Raw genomic sequence first — 20,462 nt, 5'->3', positions numbered from 1 at the left:
TAATGTTCATACATTTTCCTTTCTTTTCTCGCTCTCCTTCTCTCCATCTCTCCTTCCCTTCCTTCACAGGATCCATCCAGTCTATCACTGCTCGCACCGCCCCCCACCTGCTATGGGACAAGTCGGTTCACTATGGAAAATATCAAGATAATCTCATACAATGTTCAAGGCCTTTGCTCCCCTTGTAAATGTAGCAAGTTATGGTGGGAATTGAAGGCACGGGTTGTCTTCTTACAAGAGACACATTTTACACACCAGTCTATATCTAAATTACCCACTCACCTGTACAGTCAGTGGTATTTGAGTACGTCCCTGGTCATTAAATCCAGGGGTACAGCCTTAGCAATCCATAAAACCTGTCCTTTCCAACCCACGGGCAACCTGGTGGACCCTCAGGGTCGCTACGTCTTTTTGAAAGGAACTATCGCAGGTACAAAGTACACCTTCGCCACCATATTTGCTCCCAATTCAAATCAGCTAGCTTTTATCGACACGGCCTTAGAGCCCCTGGCCGAGTTTAAGGGGGGCTCCCTGATTCTCAGGGGGGACTTTAATGTAAGCTCAGACCCATCACTAGACACATCTCACAGACAGCCTACCCACTCCTATGCATTTCTTAAGCACTTCCGTAAAACCCTCCAGGCTTCTAGACTAGTCGATATCTGGAGAGTACTTCACCCCTCAGGCAGAGACTTTAGCTACTACTCTAAGGTACACAATGTATATACACGTATAGACCTGATCTATGTAGATCACCCCACATTGGAACTCCTGCAGCATCAAGAACATTACTATATCAGACCACGCACCGGTCACTGCCACCCTCGCCTTACCCTCAGGCACTAATAGAGCCTGGTCCTGGCAACTAAACGAAAACTTGTTGGACGACTCTGTAGTAGTTTCAAAGACCTCGGGAGCCTTGACACATTATTTTTCGGGAAAACACAACGGATGACCTTAGCAATGGGATGATCTGGGAGGGCCATAAGGCAGTGATACTCGATTCTGGTGATTACTAGACCCGCAAGCACGAAAACAACGAAGATTACCTGTCTCATAAATACTATGAACATGGTAATAAATGTGGCCGTATGCTGGCTAGAGCCCTATGTATGAAACGTGCTCAGACATAGGTACATAAACTTCGCTCCTCTTCTGGGGAACTGGTATTTCAGTCATCCAGAATTGCCTCAGGGTTCTGCGATTATTATCCAGAGCTATATAACTATGCCAACATGACTTCTGACACTAGAGCTACTAGGTTGACTGAGATCCGAGACTATTTGTCCACGACTGGCCAACCGCCCCTGACCGATGACCAACGGTTAGACTTACAGTCCCCAATCACTACTAAAGAGATTGAATCTACTGTTAAATCACTGTCCGATGGAAAAAGCCCAGGCCTGGACGGGTTCACTAAAGCGTACTACTCAATGTTATCCCTGGTACTGATGAATCCCATGTGCAGATATTTTAACTCCCTAGCTCCCTGGCAAAAAAGCATCATCCCTCCAGAGGCGCTGTTGGCACATATTTCAGTGATACTGAAGGAAGGCAAATACCCACACTGTCCCTCAAAGTTATCGCCCCATATCTTTACTGAATACTGACATAAAGATACTTACAAAAATTCTGGCGAACCGACTGAAGTACCTCATGCCCCACATCCCTGACCAAACGCGATTCATTACCAGACGTGAGGCTAGAGATTAGATCCATTCGGGCGATCCAGCTTATACACTGGGCTAGGCATAGACAGGAGCCACCTCCTTATTTGATATTGTCCATAGACGCAGAGAAAAGCTTTGACTGCATTGACTGGTCCTATCTCCGTGAAGTACTAGACACCTTGGGGTTAGGTTCGAACATGCTTGCTTGGATACTAGCCCTCTACTCAGAACCCAGTGTACAAGTTAAAATCAATGGTATTTTCACATCTAGGTTCTCGATCAGGAACGGCACAATATAGGGGTGCCCCCTCTAGCCTCTCTTTTTCGCACTAGCCCTCAAACCCTTGCTGCATAAAGTGAGAGCAAATACAGACATCACAGGCCTGACAGTAGGCAATACAGAACATAAACGCTAAGCTTATGCTGACAATGTCTTATTCCATTTAATGAACCCAGTGATCTTGTTGTCGATCCTGATGAGAGAACTCCAGCATTTTGGGACGCTCTCAAACTTTAAAATACATTTTACAAAATCTGAAATTCTGCCTATCCAGTTATCCTCTGACATGACAAATACTCTACGAAGTGCATTCCCCTTTACATGGACCTCGGCCTCCCTGCGATACCTAGACATTTAGTTAACAGATCGCTTTGACACACTGTACACAACTACCTTCGGTCGGTGACGGCGGTCAGACAAGACTTACTGCAGTGGATGAAGACCGCCTTCACTTGGCTAGGTAGGGTGAATATCATAAAAATGAATGTCCTCCATAGGATACTATTTTATATGCAAAAACTCCCTATCCCCCTGCCCAGAAGCTTTTTTACCCAACTGTCCAACATGTTTTCCAGTTTCATATGGAACTCACAGAAACCGCGTATAGCTCTGAAAGTATTGAAACACTCCAGTGGTTTGGGAATTCCAGACATACGATACCACCAAGCTATAGTGCTTCAGAGGATTCTGAACTGCTGCTTCCATGCCCAGTCTAAACTCTGGGTCTCTATGGAAAAGTATATGGCTGGAAGAAACCTATCCTTTGCCCCGTGGCTCTCACGCGAACACAGGGGGTTGTCAGATAATACGTCCCTCTTGACAACCCACACACTTAAGACTTGGCACCAGGTCAACTGGATGCTAGACCTGGCCCCCTCTGTGTCCCCACAGGCGCCATTAGGTGGATTCCTCTGGTTCTCCCGGGGGAACACTTGGCTTTCTTTGGATCTTGGGTGGATGACGGGAATGCTAGCTGTGGGAAATTATTGAGGAATGACAAACTGATACCCTCTGAGTCCCTGACGGCTAGACCCACGGGACCTCAAATGAACTTTTGGAGGTATAGACAACTGCACCACTTTTTCGAGGTACACAGCAGCTCAATAAGAGACATTACATCACTTACACACTTTGAAGGCCTATTCATAGCAGAGGAACCAATTCCACACATGGTCTGAGAACTTTACCAACTACTAGGGTCCTCCTCCTCGGCCTCCAAGCCCATATACATCTGGGCCTGGGAGAGAGATTTAGGTCTGGAATTTACTAGGCCTCAGCTGACACACTTATACCAGCTTAACCATTCGAGTTCCGTAGACTCTAAAATGCAGGAGACAAACTACAGATCAGAGAGGCAGAGGATTGGATTGCTACGTGTAAGGGCACCAGAGATAAGTTTGCAAACACATGGTCCTTGTGGATGGACCACTTTTCTGGTCCCACCCACCCAAGTTTCATCGAGCCTAGACATGGCACTGCTAGAACTAGCAGAGCCATCTCTTAGCCGTCGCGACCGACCTCGGTAGTACTGGAGTGCATTCCCCCTAGACCTGAGCATTGACAAAGGACATTGTATATCCCTGTTATGGTGAAGGCCGCGGACGCCTGGCAGGTAGGAGCCTGGTGTGAGTGATGGAGACTCTCAAGAGCTTATAGGTATGATCTTGATCCCTCTCCTCTATCTATCCTCATTCCCTTTCTCTTTTCTCCCATTCCTCTCTTACTCTCCTCTTTTGCCTTTTTTTCCCTCTAAATGCATATTGCATTCTCTAAATGCATATTGCATTGGGACCTGGATAGCGTGTCCCCTTTGTTTGTTACGGCCGATAAGAACTACCAAGTTTACCTGCCGGAAAGTGGGCTACCAAGTGGGTAGCGGTAGTGTTCTGCCTCCCACTGGAGATCTGGAGGGGCTTATATGTGGCTTGGGCCTGGGCGGAATACTGGAGGAGGTCAGTTGGAGGTACTGGCTACTCCCCTCTCCCGGTGTGGGGCTTAGACCCGGCGGCGTCTGAGTCCATTCAGACCCTCTCATTAGCCAAGGCCAATATGGGGCAGGAGGCTGGTTCTGTGATTGGCAAATTACCCTGTAGGCCAATACATGGTTGGCGGTGGAAATCCTGAGCCTGCCATAAGCAACAGGCTGATGGCAACCCAGGGGACGTGTACCCTCTTAATAAGAGAAACTCCCCTCATACAGTACCTGTTAATTGTTAAATGTTACCTTTCCTTTTTTTTTTTTTAATTGAAATGATAAATATCTGTGTCACCATTATACTCCTACTGCAAATGTATGTCAATATGTGACCGTACCCAATAAACAAAGTTTTACAAATAAACTTGCACGTTGGTACTGACTAGTATTCCAATGTTTCTCTTCTCCATCACTCAGCTAATGTGACCCCAGTGCTGACGAAAAGGGACAGGGCAGGGGCAAACAAGTATGCTGCGCAGATACTCGACGTCCCCCCTATCAACAGATGATGACATTAGTTTTTAGGAAAACCTATGGCTTTGTGTAACTAAAAACCTGTAATCCTGGTTGAAAAGGCTTGCATTTTCTATGGGGCCAAAATCATGCTGGAATTGCACCATAGTAGTACACAAACCTTTTTAAAAATCGCACCATGAAGTCACGCAGTGCTGAGTCACATTGGTGTGAACTGGCACCATTGAAAATAATGTGATTTCCATTGTCATATTTTGTGTGACTCAAGCCACACCTGAAATTGCAGTAGTGTGAACGAAACCTTACCTTAGCCTGCATTCACACCTGAGCAGAGAATATTCTTTTTGGTGTTGATACGTTTTACAAGTATTTTTGCACATATATCAAGCTTCAGGCATCTGTTTCCTTTGCTGGGCAAGGAGAGGAGAGCAGTTCCATAGGAGGAGAAGAGTTCTTAGGGTATTAAAAGGTGCGTATCATGCATTTACAGCTGCTCTCATTAAATAAACTAAAATAAGCTCATGTATTTTTGAGCTTAGGGCAACTGAGCATATATGTGTGAACAGGGACAATTAGGAAGAATGGGAACAAATAGGAAGAATGGGATTCCACATGCTGAGCATAGTCAGGTGTAAGGAAACCAGCAGAAAAAACGATAAAAAAAAAAACAATTAGATATGAATAGGGGCTTATAATATATGGTATGATAAGTGTGTATTGTTACCCTAGGACAAGAAGTGTGTTACTGGCAAGATTGCCGAGTAAAAATAAAATAAAAAAAGCAAACTAATGCAGCCACCACATTTATTGGTAATCTGCAATATATTACATTTTTTTATTTTTTGGGGGGTTTAGATATAGTTTAAATGTTTGTATTGACCTGTTCATGTGGCAGGAATAAAGGAAAAACCTCAGTGAATGCCAATAGACAAAAGAACACGGGATGATGTAAAACATAAAACGTACAATACCCCAAAACCCTAAAGGATTGCTGGGTACACAATATAAAACACTCAGAGTGCGGGTACCACTGAGGGGTGCAAGATGTTAGATTATTCTCGTCCGGTTCACTGTTTCAGCCATAATATGTGTTTTCTATGATTGCATTTTAAATATAGCTAGTGTTAAATGGAGTTCTGACCTAGGCCCCATTTACATAGTTGTTCTGTGTTATGCACGTTGGCGAGATGAGGTGCCATTCATTCTTATTGGCATCCCAACACACCTTCTCAACGCACATGCATTTCTGTGCACTACACTGCCAGCAAAGCAGCATGCACAATTTTTGGGTGGCTCAAATGGACAGTGCAACAATGTAAACCGGCCTTAAAGAGACCCTGTCATTTTTTTATTTTTATTTTTTTTATAAAAACCCAATTAATTTAGTCCTAAATTGCTGCAAAGGCCCCTCCATCCCTGTAAGGCAAAACTTTCTAAAAACAATGCTGGGCGCCACCATCTTATATGATGTCAGCAGCACACTTTGCAGTTCTAGATTTTTACATGATGCATCAGCCTTTATGTGCACCAAGGAGGCTGGCTTGTGAGCGCACTCCCCCATGTTCAGAAGAAGTTGCAAACAAAACAGCATGATTTCAGTCTGCACGGTCCTATCAAGCTGACACGCTCTCCTGCACTCAGGGTGTCAAACCAGCTCTCACAAGGCCATGCCAGCAGGCACAGCAGGAGATCTCTGACATCACAGGAGAATAGAGTAGCTAGGGAACAGTATAACACACTGTGCAGGGCTGATAAATATGGAAACAGTACTATATAAATATGAATCCAATAAACACTATATATAACATAAATGTCTAAAGCATAACAACATATAAACACTTTAAATAAAGTGCTCGTGCTCCGTGATATTACACTCAGTCCTCAATGAGGTTATTAAACTAAACAACAACAGTCCATATATATGAAAATAAAGTGCTCGTGCTCCGTGGCTTTCAATTAATTAGTGATTAGTGTTTAAACTAAACAGCAAAAGTCCATATTAACATCAACCATGTGATAATTGTGTCTTGATGCGTTGTGCACACACAACCCCTAACAGGTATACCCTCACCCTAGGGACTTAAAAAATAAGCCTGTAATTGATAGTAATAGCATGCAGAGATCCTCCTTTGCTTCCTTTATCCTATGCAGGTTAATGGGACACTTGTATGGAACACAGGCCACCTGCTACTTCCGATCATAACCCAGCTCAGAGGTCACAATTTTCTCCTGGTATGTTCAGAGACTCTCCTCATATACATCACATGTGGGAAATGACAGAGGCATGCAATAGCGTGATAATGTTTAAAAAATTTTAATTGCAAACAGAATTCCGCCTTTTAAAGTGCTATAGTGCTGAGGGGTGATAGTCACCTATCGTCCGGTTCTGCAGCCCCGTTCCCCCTGTCCTATGCCAGCTCTACAACACTTCCTGGTACCTCTCTCATTGCAGAGTTGGCATAGGACAGGGGGAACACCGTGTAAACCGGGGCTGCAGAACCGGACCACAGGTGACTCTCAGGTGACCTGCAAACAGGTAATTTTTCTCCTTCATTGATGTATGCTGATGAGGCTGCACTGATGGGCACCGATAAGTGGCAGTGATGGGCACTGATGGGTGGCAATAATGGGCACTGATCGGCACTGGTAGGTTAAATTGATAGGCAGCACTGCTAGGTGGCACTGTTTGGCACCACTGGTGGGCATTGATAGGTGGTACTTGTGGGCATTGATAGATGGCACTCATGGGCATTGATAGGTGGCACTGGTGGGCACTGGTAGGTGGCACTGGCAAGGGGTACTGGTGAGCACAGATGAGGCAGAATTGCCTCTTCCTCTTCGGGACCGATGTCCCTTGCACATAAGCCGGTGATCGGCTTTTTTTTCTCCTCATGCTGTCAGCGTGAGGAGAAAAAAAAAACGATTACCAAGCTTTTGTTCACATCATGTGATCAGCTGTCACTGGCTGACAGCTGATCGCGTGGTAAGGGGCCGGGACCGGATGAAGTCTCGGTGACTCAGTGATCACAGCGCGCGCCCTGCAGGGGGCGCGTGGGGAGCGTGCAAAGGGGAGGATGTCATATGAGGGCGTCCCGGAAATTCAGGTCCACGCTGTGGCCGTCATTCAGCTATAGCACGGACGCCAAGTGGTAAACACTCATAAAAGATTAATTGAAAATCACGGAGCATGAGCACTTTATTTTCATACATATGAACTGTTGCTGTTTAGTTTAATAACCTCATTGAGGACTGAGTGTAATATCACGGAGCACAAGCACTTTATTTATAGTGTTTATATGTTGTTATGCTTTAGACATTTATGTTGTATATCCCTTTCATAACTAAGCCTATTTTTGACATTTGGTGTTTACTAGTTAAAATCCGTATTTTTTGCTAGAAAATTACTTAGAACCCCCAAACATTATAAATATTTTTTTTTAGCAGAGAATCTAGAGCAGTGGTCATCAACTCTCTCCTCAGGGCCCACTAACAGGCCACGTTTTATGTATTACCTTAGGGAGATGCAGACAAGAATACTGCAATCACTGAGCAGCAAATATCACCTGTGATGTATTTCAGTTATCTTGCAAACCTGGCCTGTTAGTGGGCCCTGAGGACAGGGTTGATGACCACTGATCTAGAGAATAAAATGGCGATTGTTGCAATATTTTATGTCACACGGCATTTGTGCAGCTGTGTTTAAACGCAACTTTTTGGGAAAAGGGACACTTTCATGAATTTTAAAAAAAAGAAACAGTAAAGTTAGCCCAATTTTTTTTGTATAATGTGAAAGATGATGTTACGCCGGGTAAATAGATACCGAACATGTCACGCTTTATAATTGCACGCACTTGTGGAATGGAAACAAACTACGGTACCTAAAAAAATCTCCATAGGCGACGCTTTAAATTTTTTTTTACGGTTACCAGGTTAGAGTTACAGAGGAGGTCTAGTGCTAGAATTATTGCTTTCGCTCTGACGATCGTGGTGATACCTCACATGTGTGATTTGAACACCGTTTACATATGCGGGCGTGACTTCCGTATGCGCTTTCTTTGCTGCGCGAGCTCGTGGGGACGGTGGCGCTTTAAAAAATGTTTTTTTTCTTATTTGTTTTATTTATTTTTATATTAATAAATTTTGTTGTAAACATCCCTTGTGACAGTAATAGGTGGTGACAGGCACTCTTTATGGAGGGATCGGGGGTCTAAAAGACCCCCGATCCCTCCTTTGCACTTTAAAGTATTCATATTGCCGTTTTCGTCGATTCTGAATACTGTATATTTTTTTTAAAACCAGCGCCATTGGCAGCCGAGTAAACAGGATCATGACGTTTCCGGCTTCGTGCCAGTCTGTCCCTAGCCGCCGGAGGTGGCGGATTGCTGATCGGGTCTCCCGGGGGATCAGGAGGCCCGTTGAGAGCGGCGGGAGGGGGGGACATCAGCCGCATCGGTTGTTATCCCTGGAAAGCCGATCGCCAGCTCTAAATAAACGGTACCGGGATGATGCCTGCAGCTTAGTGTGGCAGTTCACAAGGCTTTTACCCATAGCTAGGGAACAGGCCATTCCTAAAGTGCTCAATAGCCCCAGTGTGGGTCAGATCCAAGATGTTTTGTTTTTTGTTTTTGTTTTTTTTTAAGAAAAAGTGTACTTGTAAGTATAGGAGATACTTCTATGCGGTTTATATGTGCTGTCAAATATTTTTATTTCCATTAGTGACAGGGTTCTTAACTCTTCCTAGTCTGTCTATGAAAATCAGCTACTTTGTCAATTGAATTCATAAGTATATAGCCCATGCCTTGGGTTTTGCAATGTTACTAGTTCTGCTAATGAACAGAATATTGATTATTGCCACAAAAATGTACACTTACATATGTTTTACTATTTGAATATGTGTAACACAGAGCTGCCTGTTATCTTAACCCCTTTTATGGGTAATATAAAAAGGGTCTGTCTATAATAAAACTAGTGTTATGATGATTATCATGAAAGAATTAATTGAAAGACAAGCCAGTATGCTGTCCCAAAGTCCTAAGTACCTACAGCCGGAATACCTATTTTTTTTTTCTGATGTAAACTGTCTTTAATAGCAGTATTATAAAACATGAAATGGTGGTGCCGAGACACTACTGCACATACCTGCAGATTTCTTCCTAAGGACCCTATAAGGAGAACTCGGGGCACTATATTATGCTGATAACAACTATGAGGTCAGAGCTTTCACCAACCCCCTCGTGTCTCCCTACTGATCTGCTGATTTGATGGGTGAAAAACTGTTAGGTACAGACCAAAGTGCTGACTTCTAGCTCTATAGGAAATATTTAAACTACAGCTCATCCTGGAATTTTGGACCCCTACAGTGTTTTGAAAGAAGTCTGCAGATATGTGTTTCCACCTTTGGGTGCCTGGGTTTACTTTATATTACCACATTAACCTGGTTTAAGTTTACTGGTATTTTTAAATCTGTAGAGAACAATATTGGGATAAACTTTGAATCATCAGTAGCTAAAATAGACCATAACCGAGCTTTGATTGTGCTAAGTGTACAAATAACAATATGATCTTATATAAACATGCTTTACCCCTTTCACTACTGGTGTGGAAACCCAGTGGGCCTCATTCATGCTAGTATCTGAAGGAAGTTTCAGACTGTATGTGCTGCCTTTTACCAGCCATCTCCGTTTCATCCCCCAGAGTATAAAGAAATAGTCTGCGGGAAAATTATATTAAAGGATGATGCGCTAGTGATGTTCAGTGCATCAAAAATGCTAATACAAATAAATAGCAAGCTAAAAGTCCATGTAAGATAAATCCCAACACCAAATTGTGATGCTCAAAATCGGATTCCTAGTCCTTCACCACAAGTGCTCAAGAGATGGATGGCCACTCACCATAGAATTCTGACCCCTTTTTACAGGAAGGTCAAACAGTGCTTCTGGAATACCAATTAATTCCACTGATAGCACAGTTCCACTCCACTGGCCCCTCGAGATGAAACTAGGATGGGAAAAATTACTCCACAAGAGATAGAGGGAGGTCTCATAGTATAGTATTTTTAATAGATAAAGGCAAATGACAACAACAAATGGTGATTTCACTCACATGTTACAGTGCTGATATGGGCACCAGGTGTAATCAGCATGTACAAGTTGGCTAATCCTAAAAGGATAGCGTGAAGTCCGCGTCTCCCCTTAAGGCCAAGCCCAGATAGCATATGGGATCAGAACCTGGAATGGCGGCTCCTCTGCTCCGACATATGTTTTGCCATATTAGCGTCTGCAGGGAGTGATGTCACGCCACTCCTAGCTTGCTTAAAATTGAATGGGAAGGGTGCTGTTGGACTCCTCCAAAATGGAGGAGAAGACAAAAATGTAATGCAAAATCTCCCTCTAAGGGATGCCGACTTACACACGCTGTTCCCACCATACAGCATAAACCACCCTGATATCAACATGTAAAAACTCGAAAGATACATTAAAAACATCGTAAATTGATAAAATATCATAGCTAAATCACATAAAGAAAATAGTGACATGATAAAAAAATAAAATAAACAGGAACCATCTAGTGGCCAGGCATAATAAACTGTTACCATCTAGTTGCACACATCTAGGTTCCACATTTATTATGCCTGGCCACTAGATGGTGCCAGTTTACATGGTTCCTGTTTATTATATTTTTTTTATCATGTCACTATTTTCTTTATGTCATTTAGCTATGATATTTTATCAATTTGCGATGTTTTTGTGTCTCGAGTTTTTACATGTTGATATCAGGTTGGTTTATGCTGTATGGTGAGAATAGTGTGTGTAAGGTGGCATCCCCTAGAGGGAGATTTTGCATTACATTTTTGTGTTTTCCTCTATTTTGGTTGGAGTCCAACCAACAGCACCCTTCCCATTCACTTTTAAGCAAGCTAGGAGTGGTGTGACATCACTTCCTGAAGACACTAATACGGCGAAACATATGTCGGAGCAGAGGAGCCGCCATTCCAGGTTCTGATCCCACATCCTATCTAGGCTTGGCCTTAGGAGAGACGTGGACTTCACGCCATCCCTTTAGGACTAGCTGACTTGCACATGCTGATTACACCTGGTGCCTGGGTCGGCACTGTAACATGTGAGTGTAATCGTCATTTGTTGTTGTCATTTGCCTTAATCTATTAAAAATACTACACTATGAGACCTCCCTCTGTCTCTTGTGGAGTCATTTTTCCTATCCTAGTTTCATCTCGAGGGGCCAGTGGAGTGGAACTGTGCTATCAGTGGAATTAATTGGTATTCCAGAAGCGCTGTTTGACCTTCCTGTAAAAAGGGTCATAATTCTGTGGTGAGTGGCCACCCATCTCTTGAGCACTTGTGGTGAAGAACTAGGAATCTGATTTTGAGCATCACAATTTGGTGTTGGGATTTATCATATATGGACTTTTAGCTTGCTATTTATTTGTATTAGCATTTTTGATTCGCTGAACATCACTAGCGCCTCCTCCTTTTAATATAATTTTCCCGAAGCATTTGGTGACCTGTTCTCTTTTAAAGGGGCAGCTTCCATTACGTTCAATGATTTCACAGGGCGACATTCATTGTTTTTAATTTTTTTTATAAAGAAAGAGTCTACTTAGTTGTTGTATGACAAGGCACATTGAAAAAGTATTCCCTTGTTCACTTCCATATATGAGACCCATTTGGGGGATTTAGTAAAACTGGAGAGTGCAAAATCTGGTGCAGCTCTGCATAGAAACCAATCCGCTTCCAGGTTTTTTTTTGTCAAAGCTTAATCGCTTGCCAACCATATAACCTAGATATACGGTGGCTCGGCTGCGCCAGATCATGTACCTAGTGATTGAAAACAGCTGATGTCGATCACTGGGTGCCGGCCAATGGACTACCGCTGACACCCGGCGATTGTCATGAATTTACACAGGACAGCGAGGAAGTAATAGATTTTCTTTCCCCGCAAAGCAGGGAATAAAATCTATTACTTCCCCCAGTCAAAGCACTACACAAAGTACACATAAACACTGGCTAGGCACACATTTGATTACCCTTTGATTACCCTAGATGTTTAACCCCTTCCCATCCAGTGTCAGTGCATATTTTTATCACTGATCACTGTATTAGTGTCACTGGTTCCCAAAAAGTGTCAGTGTCCGAATGCCCACGGCAATATCGCAGTCCCGCTATAGGTTGCTGATTGCCACCATTACTAGTAAAAAAAAAAAAAAAAAAATTTAAATTAATAAAAATTCCAGTATATATATAGCCCATCGTTTGTAGACACTATAACTTTTGCACAAACCAATCAATATACGCCCACTAGGATTTTTTTACAAAAAATATGTAGCAAAATACATATTGGCCTAAATTTATCAAGAAATTTTTTTTTGTGATTTTTTTTTTATATGCTTTATAGCAGAAAGTAAAAAATATTGTTTTTTTTTTTTTTTTGTTTTTTTTTAAATTGTCTGTATTGTGTATAGCGCAAAAAAAAAAAAATGCACTGGTGATCAAAAACCACTAAAAGAAAGCTCTGTTTGTGGGGAAAAAAGGACATCAATTCTAGTTGGGTACAGCGTCACAAAAAATGGCCTGGTCATAAAGGGGGGTAAATCTGCTGACAGTCAAGTGGTTAATTGAACAAGCTGAAGTTAGAAGCCGAATGGCTACCATGCAGAACTGCACCAGATTTTGCACTCTCCAGTAAATCAACACCATTATGTTTATTGCAATGCAATGTCCCATTATGGTCCGTTTGAAAGGATATATATAATATATTTATTTATTTTCATTTTTATTTTTTATTTATTTAAATTTATTTATATTTTGTTGTCTATTTATGTTTAGTTTTCAGTGTCTACTTTAATGGTGCAGGCTTAAGGGGGGATCATTTCTGAGCTGTACATATTATTAAATGCTGTAAAGTTTATTTTTGTGCAGTTTGTTTTTCAACACTGAGAGGCATACTTATAAAGCAGTGACTGTGATTTTCACAAAACCTTCATTGGTGTTGAATCAATCATTGTCTTTTAAAACAAATACACCTAAAAGATTTACTTGCAGTGAATGTTTAGTAAATGTCAGATTCACTGCTTCATAAATATAACCTTGAGGGGTTTTTATATATTTTGAAATAAAATATATATTTAAAGAAAATAGCAACACTGTTGTTTTAGCTTAATATGTTTTTATAAATGATCACCAATGGATTGGTTAAGATTTATAACAACTAAGCTGGTGTTTAAACTAGCTCAGAATACTAATGCACTTGATACAGTCTTCAGAGTAAAGCTACATGCTTCCCAGACTTTTTCAGAGCTACAGTTTAACATGTGTGTGTAGAAGTCCACAGCTCAATCATGAAACTCATACTACTACTTTGAATAGGATGACTCAGGCATCTCTCAACATTTGACATTTAAAGCACTGTCTATCAACTGATAAAGTTACCCTTTTCAAATAGCTCTCTTGCTCCTTTGGTTTCATGTACTAATAGTTTCTGGCATGTGCACCTGCACAATGATATACTTTGTCATCTTTAATATCTTATAGATTATACATTTATTTTTCTGTTAACATTTTGTGTTACAGTTGTTTTTCTTAACCATATTTTTTTATTTCTAAAGTTGGCATCCACTAAAAGACTTCGTACTCCACCCCTTACTCTCAGGCCAACCTCTTGTACAGACTCTAGTAAGGGGAACTTTGAAGCTCTGACCAGTGAATGGTTGTCACTGACTGTCGGCTGTTCACCTTCAATCACACCTGTCCCAACTCCACCACCTTTTCCTGACCACTTTCTAGCCCAAGTAGAAAAACCCCATGCCTTGCCATTAACAGTATTACAACCTGAACAGTGTTCTCCACATGGTGTCACTTCCCTTATAAAGGATGGTCATTTTGTTCCCATTACACCTCCAAAGACCTCTTCGGGTCATCATCTTACTATACCCTCACCATTTCCAGATACAATGCTTTCCTCTCCTGTAATTCAGGAGCTTATAGTCCCTTCCATCCCTGGAACTTGTATTCATAGCATTGAGAATGAAAAGCAGTTCAAATACCTGGACCAGACAGACTCAAAGGGACCAATAAGTGCCAAAGAAGCTTCAGAGGTTTTTTCTGACCACAGAAGTACATCAGAGACTCCTGGGATCGACCTTGTTGTTTCAGAATGTACAACTGGGTCATCATCTCCAAGAAACCTGGCATCACTTGATGAACAGGAAGAAGAGATTTGTCAAGAACTGGTAACCATCATCCAAGGAGGTCAGCTGAACAGCCAAGATTCAGGGTTTTATAGGTGTGAGCCCCAAACAGAGCAGCATCCAAGACTCTACATAGAGGAAGATGTGGCAAGTGAAAAGATAAAACCTCCGGTAGAAAGCATAGCACAGCCTATTATAAGTCATGAAGAGTATTCACCCAGTATAAATCCTGAGGTATTTCAGTGCTTAACATCAAGCTACTCCATGTTGTGTTGTGTGTTTGTACCAAGCAATGTTTTGTTTAAATATTTTTTATTAGTGAAAAAGGTCCTAGCACACATAACTAATTATGACCTCCACCAAAAACTATAAATTGGCTTCAGGTGGAAAGTTATAGGGTTAAGGATGAATGTACAATCATGCATGCCATAGTCCAGCCAATGTGAACATCCAACTCCATGAGAATTTTCTTCAGTCATTTTCCTTGCTATGTTCTCACAAATGATAAGCACCAGCCTAATAGCCTTCAGTGAGGAATTCTTCTGCATTTGATCATGGGGATGCAAAGTTAGAAAAAAAATCATATGAACATTATAATTGGATATTCACCTGCTGCAGAAATTGGTATGATTTTACATTGATCTTCAAATAGTTTGAATTGAGATCTTCTAATCACTAGTAAAAAAACAGATGTTAGCGGAACAGAAATTAATATTTACGAGTACTGAATTCTACCATTCCACGCAAGGTTAGGCTATGAGTCCCACCAGCTACATGTGCTGGATTTAACCACCGATTACTAGTATTATTATTATTATACAGGATTTATATAGCGCCAACAGTTTACACAGCGCTTTACAATATAAAAAAAGGAGACAATACAGTTATAATACAATAAAATACAAGAGGATTACGAGGGCCCTACTCAGAAGAGCTTACAATCTAATAGGGTGGGGCAGGTGGTACAAAAAGTTGTAACTGTGGGGAATAATGAGCTGATGGAAGTGGTAGAAGATTAGTTGGAGACATGATAGGCCTTCCTGAAGAGATGAGTTTTCAGGGATCGCCTGAAGGTAGCAAGAGTAGGGGATAGCCAGACTGGTGATGGTAGTGAGTTCCAGAGGATGGGAGAGGCTCTGGAGAAATCCTGGAGACGAGCATGGGAGGAGGAGACGAGAGAGCTTGAGAGTAGGAGGTCTTGAGAAGAGCGGAGAGGACAATTTGTGAATGGCTTTGTATGTTGTGGTTAGTATTTTGAATTTAATTCACTGGGTGATTGGGAGCCAGTGTAGGGATTGGAGGAGAGGGTTGGCAGACACTAATGCCCCGTACACACAATCAGAAATTCCTCCAGCAAAAGTCGGATGTGAGCTTTTGGTCACAAATTCCGACCGTGTGTATGCTCCATCGGACTTTTGCTGGCAGAATTCCAGCCAGCATAAGATTGAGAGCAGGTTCTCTATTTTTCGGTCGGAAAAAGTTCCTATCCGAAAATGTGTTCGTCTGTATGTAATTCGGATGCGCAAAAAATCACGCATGCTCGGAAACAATTCGACGCATGCTCGGAAGCACTGAACTTCATTTTTCTCAGCTCGTCGTAGTGTTGTACGTCACAGCGTTCTTGACGGTCGAAAGTTCAGAGAACTTTTGTGTGACCGTGTGTATGCAAGGCAAGCTTGAGCGGAATTCAGTCCGAAAAAGCATCCAAGTTTTTTCTGACGGAATTTCTGATCGTGTGTACGGGGTACGAGCGGTTGGTAAGGGGGATAAGTTTGGCAGCAGCATTCATGATAGACTGAAGAGGGGAAAGCCTATGGAGAGGCAGGCCAATGAGAAGGGAGTTGCAAAAGTCAAGGCGAGAGATAACAAGGGAGTGAATGAGGAGCTTGGTGGTTTTATTTATTAAAAAGGGGCAAATTTTAGAGATGTTACAGAGGTAAATTCTACAAACTTTTGACAACGATTGGACTTGGGGCTGAAATGACAAGTCCGAGTCTAGGATTACACCTAGTACCCTGGCATGAGGGGAGGTACCGATAGTTGCATTGTCGATTTTGATGGAAAAGTCATGGGGGGAGGAATATTAATAGCTCAGTTTTAGAGAGATTTCATTTAAGGAAGTGGTGTGACATCCATGCTGATATTTCAGTTAGTAAGTTAGTAATGCGAGAGGAGACTGAAGGAGTGAGGTGAGGAGTAGACAGATAGATGTGGGTGTCATCGGCGTATAAGTGGTATTGGAAGTACTGTTCTTTTAGACCTTTTTTAACCCTTAATTTTAATATCTACTCAGTCTGTTTGATCTGGTCTGTCATTATACTTTGTTAAAAAAGCCCAAGCTCAGATAATGGTATTGTGCAATGCATAATTATAATATTGAATACGTACATTATTCGTACGTGTGAATTGCTGAATGGAAAAGCAAAGTAATTCTAAATTCTCAAGAGATACATTTTTGAACATTAAGTATTTGATTTGATGTGCCATTTTTTCTAAATATTTAAGAACTCCACTATTTCTTCTGGAACACAAAGATGTCCTGTACCCTTTTCCCAGCTTCCTTCTAGTCATCCTGTTGTCTCTACGTCTTCACCTTCACTTTATCAGTCTTCTGCATCCCACTTCTCTCCTCTAACCAATATCACATCCAGGCAAGATACACAATCTCAGCGGTTTAAGGTAACACCATCCTGCATGCAGTTTTTATATTTTTCATGTTTGCCTTTACCTTTAAAATTTAGAGTCATTTAAAAGATCTAATCTCTGTAATATACAGTGGGCAAACTAACTAAAATCTAACAATAGGCTTTCATTTGCTTAACTGCGTGACATAAAGTTTAATAGTGTGCCACTAACTGTGAGAGTAACTATAGTTGTATTTTACTAAATTTCAGCTTCCCGAAATATTTCAAATAGAATGACAAATTAAGCTTACAATTGAGCTTACTGTCCATGACTTGAACTTTTGGAAATAAAAGAAACCATTTCAGTTTATAGTTGATAGAAGAAAATGTATTTCGATGCAGGAAATATATATTTTTTTTTATCAAGTCAAAACATGGTAAAATGCCAAAAATTACACAAAATGGCACATAGCATTTTGACACTTACAATTAACTTCCTCCCAATCACAAGGCTAAAACCTGCCTTTTGCAATCATTATATGTCATGCCAAAACGTACATGCCCTATACTAATTTGAGAAATCCAATGTTAGGTCAGCCCAGGCTGCATAAAATGGTATGACTGCATTACTGATTTTACAGTATACATAATTACACGTAAACTCACTTTAAGTGATAGCAATTGGCTTAGATACAAGATCTGTATACTTCACTATGTGGGTGGCCAGCAATTAAAAAAAAGCCCAGACATCAGGCTGCCTGGAAAACCAGATATATATTTATTAACTTGCATTTATTCTGTATTTATTTGTATTCACTCTGCTTTCTTGAATTCCCCAGAATATTCAGCAGGTGAAGGACAGTGTTGGTGTTCATGTTACACAGGCTAAACTGTCAAGTATTTATATTGTTGTGTCTTGCCTGAGCATTACTTTCAGCTGTTGCTGAATTCTTATGAGTAACTACAAATAAACACTTTAACACACTTTAAGATGTAGGCAGCTGTTTTCTTTTTAGTTTACATTTATGTAAAAAGGGACCACACACTTCTATCAAACACACATGCATTACAGATCACAAATAGTACAGAAAGTGACTCTATTTTTATACTGTAGTTACACCGCACAGTCTCTGTCTCATAATTTAGAATTACATTGTTGATCCTAAATCAAGTAACACTGATTTCCCTTTCAAAGTCTTTCCATCAAACTACAGTTAAGCTGCCTAATAAATTCCTGAAAAAGGCCTTACGTTCCATTAGCAAGTTTTATGAGGTCTATATATAGCAACAAAAGGAATTCAAACAATAGGCTATCTGCTTCATAAAGTTAATTTATTAGTCTTATCTTTAATAACAGGTGGCTAATAGTGTTAGTTAAACACAGGATTGCAGCAATTATCAGTTGTTGTTTTGCATCAAACACTGCTATATTTGCATTTAACCAGGGCTTTTTTTCTCAGAAAATAGGTGCAGGTACTCAACCATGACCCCCCCAAAACCCCCTTGACCCCCACACACACCCTCCAAACAGCATCAAATACTGGGTGTGGTCATATTTCACTAACAGTGAGAGGGTCTTAAAGGGGCATTAAATACCAAGAGTGCATTATGTGCAGAGTTCAGGGTTGCGCTAAACACAGAGTGCAAAGTTCCGCCTTCTTCCATAGCTGTTTACCTCTGCATCCCCATCCACATCTCACTTTCACCCCTCTTTCCAGCTGGCTTCCGCCTTTCTCACTTGCAGTGGGGGTATCGGCATCTGCACTTCACCCCAGGCACCCACATCCCCCTTGTCCCCATCCTGCACTCAGTGGGAGCCACTCAGGAGACCAGATTTATGGGGACTGCTGAGAGACAAGCTGTCACTTGTAAACACAGAAGTCGTACTTCTGTGTTTACAAGTGATAGTGCTGAGCTGGGAGCACAGGGCCTGAGCCAGAGGTGGTGGAACAGAGTTCCACCAAGTTCCAGCTGAAAAAAGCCCTGCATTTAACAAAAAAAAAGTAGTAATTACATTCCACTAATTGAACCTCCAATGTCAAACTGCATCTGTGCCAAACAATGCCGAGACATGCCAAACTGTGCCCCTTCCCTTAGGGTTAGAGTTAGCAATGATGCCGCTATCACTACTCCTGTCAGCAACTGACACAGGGTGCCCATCCCTACAATAAACCATTCCGCCCAGGGCAGCCCCTCCTGTCCACCCCTTGTCCTGGCCCTGGTGCCAAAACAAATACATGCATGAAGCCTGTTAAGAATTTCACCAAAAAAAATTCTTTATCATCCCACAACATTAAAATAGATGGACACATTGGGCTTCATCGACAGAAGATTAGTGGACTAAGCCCATGCCCAGTTTTCTTGAAAACTGTTATTTATGTGTATGTACAGTCTGTAGTGCCAAGTAACTACTAAGAAAAACGACATTCTGACTCTTCCAAAAAATTCTCGATGCTGTACCTATATTCTTTTAATGGCTATTGATGTAAAAATGTTTACTCCTCTTGGATAACATCTAAAAAAGGTGACAGTGACATTTTCATGTACATGCTATAAAACATTTCTTCTCATTATGTCTCTATGCTTTGTGATACTACTTCCTCTTATCAACATAACAGTCACTGTGCAAACAAACTGAAAGGGTACAGAGGCTCACTGGCTGGCAATAGCAGAGTAATGGAGTGTTTAGTTTAACAATGGCAATGAATATTAGCCAAATTAACCTAAAATAAAACAAGTTACTAAATTCATATCTAATCAGGTTGAGTGACATTGCTTGATTGACCCAAAGAAAAGAGCTACTATGCACCACCTCATTAAATTAACCAAAATGTGATGCATTTGTCTGTTGATAATTTTTTGGAAGCATATGATTCAGAACAAAAGAGAGAGAACTTCAGTAAAACAAATCAATGCCTATGTTTACATCAGAGTTCCCCCTTACATCAGGGTCCCCAGCAGGGCCCCCCTTACATCAGGGTCCCAATCAGAGCTCCCCTTATATCGGTTCCCCTACGGAGCCTTACATCAGAGTCCACCTTAGATGTCCCCCTGTTCATCAGAGATCCCTTTTACTTCAGGGTCTCTATCAGAGCACCCTTACATCAGGGTCCCCATTAGAGCCCTCCTTTACATCAGGATAACAATGCCGGGTGAACATAAGAATCTTCCCCAGGCCCCCCCCCCCCCACGCCAGAGTCCCCAGTCAGAGCCCCCTTATACTTCTGGTCCTAGC

General features: G+C 41.6%; 1 protein-coding gene across 24 annotated transcripts in view; it reads left to right on the top strand.

Annotated features, from left to right (window-relative positions):
- Positions 1–20,462, top strand: part of SORBS2 (sorbin and SH3 domain containing 2) — a 497,996-nt gene that overhangs the window by 438,016 nt on the left and 39,518 nt on the right. For 23 of the 24 annotated variants that reach the window (XM_073607478.1, XM_073607469.1, XM_073607523.1 and 20 more), the window contains one exon: positions 14,022–14,837. The exons of the other annotated variant lie outside the window; for it this stretch is intronic. In XM_073607478.1, coding sequence (XP_073463579.1) covers positions 14,022–14,837 — 816 coding nt within the window. The remainder of the gene's footprint in view (positions 1–14,021; positions 14,838–20,462) is intronic. 24 annotated transcript variants of the gene reach the window in all.

The sequence above is a fragment of the Aquarana catesbeiana genome, linkage group LG01, assembly GCF_042186555.1.
Source record: "Aquarana catesbeiana isolate 2022-GZ linkage group LG01, ASM4218655v1, whole genome shotgun sequence".
In the NCBI taxonomy this organism is placed as follows: Eukaryota; Metazoa; Chordata; class Amphibia; order Anura; family Ranidae; genus Aquarana; species Aquarana catesbeiana.
The sequence above is the reverse complement of the archived record's forward strand: the minus strand, read 5'-3'. Positions and strand labels throughout refer to the sequence as shown.